Source organism: Medicago sativa, chromosome 1 (assembly GCF_051527215.1).
Source record: "Medicago sativa cultivar Bolivia chromosome 1, Bolivia_mono, whole genome shotgun sequence".
Classification (NCBI taxonomy): domain Eukaryota; kingdom Viridiplantae; phylum Streptophyta; class Magnoliopsida; order Fabales; family Fabaceae; genus Medicago; species Medicago sativa.
Window position 1 is genome coordinate 90,837,647 of NC_140749.1, and position 13,411 is coordinate 90,851,057.

The 13,411-nt window shown below is 32.0% G+C and overlaps 3 protein-coding genes across 3 annotated transcripts; 1 reads left to right on the plus strand and 2 right to left on the minus strand.

Annotated features, from left to right (window-relative positions):
- The first annotated feature begins 137 nt into the window (after positions 1-137).
- On the plus strand, positions 138-1,546 carry LOC146959048 (uncharacterized). Its single transcript, XM_085740581.1, has 3 exons — positions 138-958; positions 1,041-1,124; positions 1,222-1,546. Exons 1-3 carry the CDS (start codon positions 317-319, stop codon positions 1,225-1,227), a joined length of 732 nt encoding a protein of 243 aa, XP_085596707.1. The 5' UTR covers positions 138-316; the 3' UTR covers positions 1,228-1,546.
- Positions 1,547-4,343: 2,797 nt separating this feature from the next.
- LOC146959049 (protein LIFEGUARD 4-like) lies at positions 4,344-6,813 on the minus strand. Its single transcript, XM_085740552.1, has 4 exons — positions 6,428-6,813; positions 6,209-6,322; positions 4,888-5,045; positions 4,344-4,806 (listed from the first exon to the last, which is right to left on the minus strand). Exons 1-4 carry the CDS (start codon positions 6,675-6,677, stop codon positions 4,606-4,608), a joined length of 723 nt encoding a protein of 240 aa, XP_085596678.1. The 5' UTR covers positions 6,678-6,813; the 3' UTR covers positions 4,344-4,605.
- A 4,765-nt stretch (positions 6,814-11,578) lies between these two features.
- LOC146959050 (membrane-associated kinase regulator) lies at positions 11,579-12,819 on the minus strand. The gene has a single exon (XM_085740553.1). It carries the CDS (start codon positions 12,404-12,406, stop codon positions 11,603-11,605), a length of 804 nt encoding a protein of 267 aa, XP_085596679.1. The 5' UTR covers positions 12,407-12,819; the 3' UTR covers positions 11,579-11,602.
- Positions 12,820-13,411: the final 592 nt, after the last annotated feature.

The following is a 13,411-nucleotide window of genomic DNA, read 5'->3' on the forward strand; positions in this document are numbered from 1 at the left end:
GAAAACTATGGTTACTACACAAGGGGCCAAAATGACTATGGTTTCATAAAAAAAAAAAAAAACACCTAATGCGCATTTTAGCATAGAGAGTAGAAACCTAAGCCGAACGTTAAAAGCGCCATCGTGTATATAAACACGCACAAGAAAACAAAAGAAACACTTTACGTTTTCCCGGCGAGTTTTCAAGCCACCCAAGTTTTTGTCTTTCCTCTCAATTTTGCTCAGAAAATTCTTCAACTCGGAGAAAACTCAATAGGGTTTTTCTCTATACTCGCAGTTACTCTGTTTTTCGTTGTTTTTGTTGTTGTTTTGATCAATGGTGTTTTCTGGTGAAGAAGAAGAGAGTGGTGCTGTTATGGGTAATGGTTCCGGTGAAGGTGAAAGATTGAAGCATCCTCTTCACAACTTCCATTTTCCTTATTTGAAGTGGGGGAATCAGCGTTCTCTCCGGTGTCAGAAGAATCCTGAAAACGGTGACGATCCGTCGATGGTGTCACCGCCGGAGAATAGGATGAGCAGACTGAGAATCGATGGTGGTGATGATGGGATCGATGCTATGCGTGAAAGGTTGATGTTTGATCTGAAGGTTGAAGCTGGTAGGATGAAAGATGTGATTTTGAAGAAGGAGAAAGAGAATGGTGCTGGTGATTGTGGTGGAGAAGGGTCGTCGGCGGCTGCGGCGGGAGAGAAGGTGTGGAATTTGAGAACAAGGAGAGGTTTTTCTGGAGAGAATGGAAAGGGATTGAAGATTGATGAGAAAAAACCTCTCGGTTTGTCGCCGTTAAGGAATGGTAACGGCGGTGGTAAGTTAAGAGGTGGTGGTTGTCCTGAGAAGAAGGTGAAGTTTACTTTGTCATTGATGAAGAAGGAGATTGAAGAAGATTTCATTACGATGACTGGTCAAAAGCCTCATAGAAGGCCCAAAAAGAGACCTAGAAATGTTCAGAAGCAAATGGATGTAAGTTGATTTAATTAGTACTAATCCTAATTTTTAATTTCATTTTGATTGTAATGTTCATTTGATTTTATTATTTGTGCAGACACTTTTCCCTGGTATGTGGTTGTCTGAGATTAATGCTGATTCCTATAAGGTTCCTGATGATGTTCCTGAGAATAACGGCAAGGTGTGTTTTTTGTTTTGAATTGCTTGTTCTGATTTGTTTGATTTGAATTTTGATGCTAAATTAAGTGTTCTGATTGGTTTGATCTTGGTTTTTGCAGAGGTAGCAGAAACAATGAGAATGACAACTTGGAAGGCCTCTGTTAACTGACTGCTAGGAGTGATAACAGCTTAGGATACATCTGACTATGATGTGGGATTTGATTTGGTTTTTGTTTTTCCTAGTAGTTTAGTTGATTTGTGTCTTTTGATGCTTTCAATGTTGATTTTGGTTCCATAGGGAATAGTCCATTCTTTTGTTTATAAGAATAATTCTCTTATGAGATGTCATTGGGGGAGGGATTGCAGTTTCTATTTCTACTATGCTTTGAACAAACTCTGTAGTATTTTCAAAGCTGCTATAATAATAATATTGATAATTTTAAACTTTGGTTTCAATTACTTTACTACATTATATAGTTTGACACTTATTCTATGTGTTTGACCTTGTTGAATTGTTTATGGTGAAAATTTAACTTCACTTATCAAGTTGTTTTTATGAGATTGCATCAGACCCCTCATTATCACAGAAAATTTATCCTTAACTACTATAGATTTGGGTAAGGCATCAAGCTTTGATATGGTAGATTATGGAGTTCTTCCCCTTCCCAGTTTGGAAACACAAATAAGCTCGTCGCCAAGACAAAGACACCTATGCATATGGTATAGATGCGATCTTTCCCGATGCTCAAGACATTATCAACGCGGTAAAATGATGTGATCATCCCCTTCATAGTCATAATTCTTCCTTATATAAGGGATGAATCTAACATGGGTTGCTGCAGCTCTTGCTAATAGTGAAGCATTGGCCCAGCAAAACATTTGAGAAGCCCCAACCACAGGACATAAAATTTTATGAAATTTCATTACAAGATAACTAAAACTACAAGCATTAGTTAACACCATTCCACACAACATAAATGTTTGTATCTTGTATGGCAGTCTCATGTTTAACATTCTAATCGAGCTTCTATCATAATTTCAACAAACAAATGTATTATTATCAAACAAGGAATCAATAATATGCTTACTTAAAAGAAAAACTGCAGCAACGATGAAAATTGCTCTAAAAATCTGACCAGGAACATCTGCAAGATAATAACAGTATATAAGGACAATAATGTCACTTAGAGAAATGAGAATAGCATACCTGCAGTGAACTCCATGACCACAACCACAGTCATGACAGCCTACATTGCATTTTCACTTATCCCTTTTAACAACGGCTCCTTTAGATACAACAAAAGTACAATGTCAAACCCATACCAACTTTCAAAGAATGGACCACCCTTCTAGGGTCATCTTGGCCAACCTTCTTAATTGCCGTCCTCGTTAAACCTGGAAATCTTTTCACTTTATACGCAAAACTGTAAAATGATTTCCAATGGCTTGAGCTACAAAGGCTCGGATTTGGAGCAATAATTAACAGCTGATATCACTTGAAACTAATTTTGTTACTGCGTAATTTGAAACGGACGTGTAATTTAGTTCTCTTTTGCTCTACAAAATCCCATACTCAAGGACTTGATAATTAAAGCAGTATCTGTGTCACACAATTTTTAATCTCAATCATTTGATCTCAAAATAATAGTCGAGATCACATGAAGCTAATTTTGTTATTGTGTAATATGAGCCATTCGATTTTAGATTAATAAATGAGACGGTTTACTTCATGAAACTGCATGTAGTCCTAGTTACTAAAGGCTCCTCCGTTGTATTGTATGCTTCATAAGTACTAGTGGTGCTGCATTGGCACGAATCATGGAATAGAATTCGCCCCAATTGTTTTCTAATGTGTAGCCAATCATAGTTTTAAATTACGGTCTGCAACCGCACTTGTGCTTCAATGCATTTGCAATGACATTGCAACCATAATTTTGATTGTATCGGCTACATTTTTTTAAAATATAAATGTTCACAGTGTAACCACAACCTCAATTTAAAAACATTAAAACTAGTAGCTAACTGCATCTTAGTTTCAATTCATTTGTAACATAATATACATTTTATTTTACATATTAATTGAGAACCTTCTGCCTCTTATGTTCTCTTCCCTGGGGTTGAATTGAAGAAGATTATAAAGGTCTAGTTTGCCAGAAAGAGACGTTAGCTAGCAGTTTCACAATCACGTACCCTAAAATTTTAATAGAGATGGACAATGATTCTTGGAAGTAGAAGTTTACAATAATTCTCATTTTTACGGTTGAGACGGTGATTTGATAAAAGCAAAGAAAAACAAATATGAATTGAATTTGAGACACATATTTTTGTTTTCTTTATCGAAATAACACCAACTAAGTTTTCATCTTAGTAATGAGGACAAGAAATGCCGTGAACTTCTACGTTTAGAAGTGACATTTTATAAATCATTTTACGTGGAAAATCATTTTATATTATCGGTATACACAAAATTGCTTAAATAATAACTCTGTTATAACTTTTTTTAGGGGAACTTCTGCTATAACTTGGAAGGCACATTCTTTTTTTGACAAATTGAAAGACACTTATATACCTCACTTTTTCCTGAGTCTTTTGATAAGCTCCTCTAAAGATTTGTCAAACACACGGAACTTCATTTTTTAAAAAAAGTCAAGATCAAAATAAGTTATCATAGATATTGAAAATGTTATGCATTTAATTTTTTATCCCTTTTCTATAAATTCATATTCAAGCATTTTATAATTTTTTTTTTTATCTGACTATTTTGTGAATACAATCATATAAAGCTACTTCTATATTTTTCACAAGGAGTATAATGATTTATATATTAAAAATGAGCATAAAAAACCTTAAACTAGTTAATTTTTTTTTAACAACTTACACGTTTTCATTTAAAATGGATGTTTGGATAAACAGTTTTTGGTGGTGGCCGAACCCCTAAAATTGCATTTATTATGTATTGTCCTTACCAACTAAGCTAAACTCCCGAGGACGAATAAACAGTTTCATTAAACAAGTACTGGCGTGTAATATATATATATATATATATATATATATATATATATATATATATATATATATATATATATTATTTTTCATTCACAATAAGGATGAGAGTAAATAATCTCCATATAAATGGTATATAAACCATTTCTAAGCTATTTGATATACATATTCAATATTTATGTGAGAAGCAAAATAAAAATAAAAATAAAATATATATGGATCAGAATGCTCATCAAACTAAAAAGCAATTTAAACATTGCCAGAAAGTGATATTCATTGCAGTCAATTTCAATCACCAAAATAAAAAATGTATTAAATACATCATTTCAATTGAAAAGTTTGTTTCCTTAATATTTTTTTCATAATGAATGATATAAAAAGACCCATAATTTTATTAAAAGTAAAGAGTACCCTCTGAATCTAAGGAATATGTCAATATGGAATTGGAAGAGGTAAACTAAGAAGCCTCTAGCTAAAATAAAATGGCTTCAATTCAAGCCTTAAAAGTCTTGCAAAAGTGTTAGTATATAGAGGAAGAGGTTGACAATGTCACCATAGATAGCAATGGCAGCCCAAATGTACTCGTCATAGCTGTATCTTTTAATGAGGTCACAAGTATCATATACGATGAAGCCACACATTAATAATGCACCCAAGCCAGCATATACTGTCTTCCCTATTGGTCCAAGAGGGATTAATATCTGTTCAATATTAAACAATCACATTTAGATACTAGACCAGTAATTAAAAATAAAAATTGTATGAAATTAATTAATATTTACCTGAATAAGTGCAAACATCATCAACACCAAAAGAGAAGCAAAGAGGAATGGACCAAGGAAACTAAAATCTTTGCCTCTTTTAACAGCCCAAAATGTGTAGAGTGTTAAGCTAGCAACCACCACACCCGTTAGAAATGCTGCCTCTAGGACGACCGGTGCTGTACATTGACAGAACTCACATGTTAGTATTGTTGCTGATACATTCGAAGCACTTACACACATGGATAATTTCTAACTCATATTTCGTTTCAAAATTCATAAAATTTATATTGAACCTAACATAATCTCACAAAATCGGCTTATAAGGTAATGACTATCCCACTTATAAATACTTAATTATGCCATCTCTTAACTCTTTCTCAAAATGATCTAAACTTATTTAGACCAATCGAAAATATTGAATTAACAACTACAAATTTTAATTTCTCCCATATGTTGTCGATCTACCAAAAAAAAAACCCATGTTTTCATATTTTAAGTGTTGTAGAATTTTTTTTATTTGCTTTTTCTAACACCATAAAAAATATCTCTTCTATGTATATGAAACAATCATTCAAAGATGTATCTTCCACGGAGTTTTCTATTTGATTATTCACAAACTTTATAAGAGAAACTCTTTTCGCAGTCTGAATTTTTATTTAATCGAAACAACATAGTATTTAAATGAAGGCAAAACCAACTATTCAAGAGAAAAAAATATTATATTTTTTTTTTGAGGGAAAGAGACAAAAATTATATGTAAGCTATCTTTGCAATGACGTATAATAAGAACAGAGTATGTCCCCTCACAAAAAAAATTAAAAAAACATAGTATGGTAGTTGTTTTTAAAAGATGGTTACAAAGTATATTTATAGAACAAGATGAGGAATTCTCATTGAATGACTTTTACATCGTCTGCATATCCATTATACTCTACATTCAAAAATATGTTTTACGTTTGAGAATAAAATTTGCGGTCTTTACTTTACAAACCAATATATATTCTCGATAATATTTTTAAATTTTAAACCATAAATGAATGACTTGTTCAAAAAAGCATAAGTGAATGATGTTTAATATCTATCACTACATTTTCATATATTGTTTTTCATAGGTTCCCTCTATATTCAAAACATATTGGACATTATATATAGATACCTCTAGGTCAAAATTTGAACAATAGTTTGTCACATAGAGTTCAGCTGATTTCGCTAGACTACCAACTTTAGTTTGTTATTTAAATTTTTGACGATTCGTTTATGTATTTATTTATAAGAAGAAAAACGATGCATTTTTTTCTTAGAGATTATTAAGATTAGAAAACGGAATGAAATCATATACCTTTGGCAAAAACACAAGCAAATCCAACTGCAACAGACATGCAAAGAGTATAGAGACCAAGAAGAATTAGATTCACCGGGTGTTTTTGGTAATATTTGCTCAACGCAAACAAAACTGCATCCATAAATATCCAAAACAGAACATTAAATTAATCAAAGGAAATTAATTTTAATTTTGAAAGATATAAATGATATGATGAAGGGGTTTTATATATATTACGTATGATTGTGAAGATGATAGCAACAATCAAGATAATGACGCAATAAAGACGATTGCGAACAAAATCCCTTGCTGGTGGAAAAAACATGAAGAAGCATGCAACACCAGCTGTGAGCAGAAGCTGAATAGAAACAATGGTGTAAACTTTACGGATGAAACCCCATCGGAGCTCAGGTGACTCTATCATCGACGGATACAGGCTGTCGCCATGTGCGTGGGAAAATCCAGCCTCAATGTCACCCTTACCCATGCCGGTGATAGACACAAACAAACAACCTCAAAGACAAAGAATATGTATGATCAATGAAGAATTGAATATTAGATATGCTTCTATATTTCAATGGCTTAATTTGGTTGTTTATTCGGTTGAAATAGCGACTCTTGTCTTTTTTTATTTTAAACCGAGGCCCATATTGTAATGCATTGTATATATAGAAATTGTTTCGTTTAATTTTGGCATATGCGTGTGTGTGATTTTTGTTGTTCATTTCGCTGTCTTCAAACGAGCACCGTTAATATTATGTCTCAAATCATACCGTCATGACACCTACCATTTATTTACCTTCTATATACGGTACAAAATAATAACAAAGTACAAAACAACCTCCAAAATTTACAATACTCGTCATATTGCGCATCATGCATTGATAATTGATTAATATTTCCAATTACCATATGAACCTTGCTATATGGTACGAGAGTTTGTGCACAAGAATTGCACGATATGTGAAATTCTCTCCTAATTGTGCTAGCTTACATATATTTTTTTTTTTTTAAATAAAAGACAATCTAAGATAAAACAAACATTTTAAGAAGTGTACTTGTGATTCGACCAAAAAAAAGAAGTGTACTTGTGTCGGTGTGTGCCCCATGTATACACTCACCGTTTGCACACCAGTGGAAATGCACCATGCAAGCCAAGGTGATTTGAAAAAGCACACCCCTATAAGATAAAAGTGGACTTATCTAGGGGATACTATACTGGTTATTTAGGTTCAGAAAAAAATTTAAAGAGACTTATTTACAACAACAAAAAAAAACATTCGTGCGTTTCCCACGAATTTGTTCTCGTGTACTTTAGCTTTTTCCTTACCATATAGCTTTTGTTGACAAATCAAAGATTACCATATAGCTATTAGTTGATTAATCACTGATCGCATACATGTCAATCATCGCAAATAAAAATTATGCAACGATCCTCTATATCTTTCACTGCTTGCAGTACATTTCAAAAATTATGTAATTCATTTATTTATTTATTTATTTATTTATTTACACCTTAGAGATTGTAGAAGGCCCTATCTATGCCTTTGCCTCAGATGGTGTCAGTGCGCCTGACCAATACAATTTGTCATGGCACCACCAAATTCATTATAAAACTAAATTGCTAGTGAGTATGCATGGTGATTGCCATTGAATCAATCCAGTTTGTTGAGTCCAATTTGCAATAGGAGTTTGGTGATATTGATGTTTATCATGTTTCACAAAATTGAAGAAATTATATGCTCGATAATAACTTGATCAGCTGACTCAGTTACATCTTCTCAAAGCTTCAAATTCCTTCTTTTCCACAAACTCCATGAAACCATGGCAAAACTTGTAAACGCTCCCTGCTGCCAATTCTACTAATTAACTTGAAAAATTAAAATAACTCAAGAAAATCGTTAGTTTCTCTCCTTTGTCGTTCAAGAATGTTCCACAAAGAGGTCTTTCTCCAATAAACTTCACTAGTTGAGCATCTTATGAAAACATGGCCAATACAAAATCGGATTCTAGTAGCAACATATTTTTTTAAAAAATCTCCAAAGTCCAAAGTATATACTTTTATCCATACAAACTCTATAGCATGCAACTCCTCACACCGTAATGACCATTTTTCTCAAAAACATCAAAGCAAAGAATCTTGTTGTGATAAATTAGTTAAAGTAATGTTTAAAATTTCTTTTGTATCCTCGGTAACGGTCCAAAAATTATTTGAAGGAGAGGCACAATCTAATTCTAAGCCCATTTATTGAGCATATAAGAGAACTAACTTTAGAAAATGTCATATGTATAATGCGAGCAACACTATTTTTTCAACATTATCTCTTACACCCACTTTCTTATTAGATGAAATCAATTTAGGTCACACTACTTTATGTGTGGTCTCATTTTCAAAGTGTAGAATCTATATTAATTCACCTGATAAAATAGTAGGTGTTAAAAAGAGTGTTGAAATAAGAGTGTTACTAACACTCATCATATCACTTTATTTTGCAGAGGATGCTCGAATTTGAGGCTCTTCAACACTTCTAGAGACAATTCTAAATATTAATTAAAACATAATACTATTAGTTATTTAACTTTTTTCATATTTAACTAGTGTACTTGGTTTATCATCATTAATTAGTTTAAGTAGTTTGTTAGCTTAATCTGCCACCTCATCACACTTAGCTAGAACTTGATGTATATAAGAAAATTGCTCTGACTTCTAATTGCAGATTGTATATTTTATCATCTTTAATAAAATGAAAATTATTTTGTTGCTCTCTCTCTTTTTGGATACTAAGACACAGTTTCCTACTTTTCAATGATAGCCTTTTTCAAACGGAGTTAGGAAGATAAGATAAGATGCTAATGACACCATAAAATATCCCCATTGAGAAATATTTAGAATTTAATTTTAATTAGAACTATTCACCATTGGACATGTTAGGTCCTCTATTTGTTCACGTGGGTCGTGAACTTATGTGAATTGATAGATAGATTGTATTATATATGCGGGGGGTCTTAGCTTCGAATTCTAGATTTCCCACTTATTCACTTTAATAGATGAATTTTTAGCAACTAAGCTATTTGACTAAAACATGTTCGGTCCCCTATTTAAGCTGTGATATATTGTCTCAAGTTGTGAAATATTTAGAATTTAATTTAATTAGAACTATTCAAGTTGTGACATATTTATAATTTAATTAACGAAAAATATCTTCTCTTTTTCGTGAACTTAATTACAATTTTGGTCCTCTTTATTTATCTTGGCAAAAAATAAATTAATTTTGGTCCTTTATTTATTATGTTCGCGAAAATAATCCCCTTTAAAAATCGAAATTTCGATCCCTTAATTATTACATTTGTCTTAAGGGACTTGCTATATGGTGCGAAAGTTTAAAGCACGACAGGGGCACGATAAAAGCAGGCAGTGATTTAATATTTTTTAAACATATATAAAAGTAAAACAAGGCTAACATCAAAATACAATCAAACGGTGATTGTGTATTCGTCGAAGTTCGTCGCCTCTAAATTCGCACCATTGATCTTTTTCCTTGTCTTAATTATATCATTTGTTGTACTTTTAGTTTCAACCCATATTTTTTACTCTAAAAATGGTGACCATTTGGCTCCAATAGTGGCATCTTCTCTTTATATTTAAAATTGAGGCAACATATCACAATTTTTAAAGCTACAAATCACCATTTTTAGAGTAAAAAAGAAAGTTGAGAACAAAATTGGAACAAATGTGATAGTTGAGAACCTATAAAAAAAAAATCTATTTTTGTTAGAGTGATAAAATAAGAGACTGAAAACCTTCAAAAAAATAAAATAAGGGACCATAAGTAAAGCCTAGAATATAGTCATTCAAAACTTATTTCATTTTGGTATCGGTCGTTATAACATTAATTGATATCAGTACAGTATGCAACGTATTGGGCAGGTTCTGTTCTGAAGTGTAGCACTTGCACAGTACAAGTAGCATTAACACAAATGGTTCATGGAAAAGTATCTTTATGGTACAAGATAGCATTTTTAATTTTCAAATATTTGAAGGCCTAATTTAAGATGGATATTGAAGCAAGAAGAACGCCAATGGTTCATGGAAAAGTATCTTTATGGTACAAAACTTCTTTTGATGTTGCCCATCGTACCATAAAGACATATATGCAGGCTTTAATACAACAATGTTTGTTTTCTTACCGTCGAAGAAATATTTGGTTCCTAGTTACAGTCACAGTGTGTATTGGACCACAATTTAGCAGTTCAGGACGCCCTAAATGTAAGCAATATAAGGTGAAGGTTTATTTTCTTCAAAAAATTGATGCATAGACATAGACTCTGTTACTCTCAACTCGATTGATATTTTTTGCTGTTAACTTGTATCCTATGCTTTCATTTCCTTTTTAAAGCACATTCAGCGGAGTTATGTCATGAACCCCATTCCTTAATAAGAAGATGAAAATAAGACATTAAAATAGTCTAATCTTCAATTAAGTCATTCATGGATGACTTGTGTATTCAAACAATGACCCATGTTCAAAATAAAACATATATAAAAATGAACCATCGATGTGTGGATTGACTAGGTAAGAGAGATAGAGGGGGTATCTTAATCAATGGTTTCTTTTTCTAACCTATTCCTTTTGACTTAACTGTTTTGTCCTTATGGCACAACAAAACAAAAATAACAAAATTAGGGGGTCCATTATATTGTACAGTTGGTTAATAATAGTTAGGCTATGAGCATACAAAAATAAAAAATTAGTGTTCCCAGCACAAGTCTTCAATCATTGTTGAAATGAACAAAAGCAATCACATGTAATTATCAACAGAAAAATAAAAAATAAAAATAAAAAAAAGAGATAGAAAGAGCATGGGAAGTGACCACCAAAGAAGGATTCCTTGTTTATTTGTCTCCTTAGCCCTAAACATAGTGAGTGATATGCATGAATTATTGTTTGTCTAGCTTTCATTTATCAAAATTACAATTTATGTCCAATATTATAATTTTATAAAAATGGACTAATATTTAACCTTATGCTGAATGACACTTTTTGTCTCTATTTAATTATGTTCACAAAATTAGTCTCTTTTTTTAAATTCGAACCATTTGATCCTCAAGTATTGTGTTGTAACTTTGGTCCAAACTCATATTTTCAGTAAAAAAAAATGGTGATTGTTTCTTTTGAATTTGGATAAAAATTGTAACAAATGTGATACATGATAATAAAAAATGTGATTTTGGAGAGCATGATAGAATAGAGTATTAACAGTAAAATTAACCCTTAACCTATCAACTTATCTTTTTATACCAGAATTATTAGTTAGCCTCACATGATATAATACATGAACCAAAAACATAGGATTCGATTAGATCATGAATGATAAATTAAAACTAAATAAAAAACTAAACAATTATCTCATTTATTTCTTTTTTCTTTTAACTTTTCCTTTACAGAACAATGAACCAAATCCAAAAAATTTAGCAGTAACTTTAGGAATATATGCTTGAGGTAGATTCAAAACAGGACTAATTCTAACACCATTACTTGAACATTTCCTTAACGAAGATTTATTAGATGAATTATAGAAATAATATGTACTTGAAGTTGAAGAAGACGAAGAAGATCTTCTACTACTTGAAACAGAAGATTGTTTCTGCAACCTTTGCTTTTGTCTTTCTTTTTGAAGCTCTGTTTGTTTTGGATTCAGCACTGAACCGGTTGAATGGCTCCTTGATAAGAATTGTAGAGAACGAATCAATTTATTTTGACGAGCTGTATCGAAATTCAAACTGCTGCTTCTTTTGAATTGCCAGAAATGTTTGGATAACAATGGCTTCTCTTCTTCGTCGTCCGTTTCATCAGACAAGAATTCTTTAAGCCTCTTTTTCTTTACGGTAGTTTTTTGAAGAGGCTCGAGGAATTCATTAGCTGATGAATTTTTCTTCATTGGAACGATAATTCCATTGGAGATAACTTTTTTTATTTCCATTGGAACTATTTTTCCATCGGAAAAAAGTTCATCAGCTGAAGAGAACTGCTGAGAAAAACCATTGGCGATGGAGAAAACAAAATCGGAGGTTGAATCTAAGAGGCGTAAATCTGACCGAAGCTGAAGATCTTCTACGGGGATTTCTGAACCATTTGAATTCTTTAAATCATGTGAGAATGAAATTCTAGGACTGAATCCTGGGCTGTTTGTTTCACTACACACTTCAATTGCCATGCTCTGTTTCTGAACAGGGGAACTCTGTTTTTTTGGAAAAAATGTTTTGTGTTTTTGAGTGAGTGGGAAATGTTTTCAAATTTATTTATATGTTGAAAAGGTAAAGGAAGTGAAAGAGAAATGTGTTGGGAATTATGGGGTTGAGAAGTCAGAAATTGCAGCAGCTTTATTAGACTTTTGTGGTATGGTGTGTGTTGATTTGAAACAGAAGGAACAATTATGAGAGGCTAGGAGGATTAGCATTGAGGTAGGAATAGGATTGCACTAGATCCTTTTCTTTCTTTATGATCTGTGTTATGAAAGGGTTAAAGGAAAAGAAAGAAAACAGACTAAAGAGGGAGAAAGCAGTTGAAACCAATCACCGAAAGGCTATAAAAGGATAACCCTTTTGAGGGGTTTCCAAATAAACTTTAGTTAGTTAGTTAGAAATAGAGAGAGAGAGAGAGAGAAATGCACTACTTGATTTATGGTTAAATTGATTATTATCTTGTCCCCTAAATAATTTATGAGTTTCATATTGGTCCTCAAATTAATAAAAAAAGAAAATTGTTGTTGACACATTAGCTTTGGCTATGGCACACATGTAAAAGACGTTTTTACCCCTTCGGTAGTTAACTGCCGAATTATGAAACCGGCTGCAGTTAACTACCGAGGAAAACTTCGGCAGTAAACTACCGAGGAAAATTGAAAACTTCGGCAGTTAACTGCCGAGGAAACCTCAAACCTGTTTGCAATCAGTAGTTAATGGACCTAAAATGATGATTCAATAAAAAAAATGCAACAACAAAAACGTTACAAATGATAGAATAATTATATTTGTAATTATTAGTAATTAATTATAATATTTCAGATTTTTTTTGCTGTTGACAAATTATAATATTTCAAATATTATTCATCTCTCTTTCAAATAATTATATTTGTAATTATTCTATCAATAATACCTTTTTTTTTTGTACAAATAAAACCACTTTTCTATTCTTAAAAAAAAAACCCTCTTTTTAATTA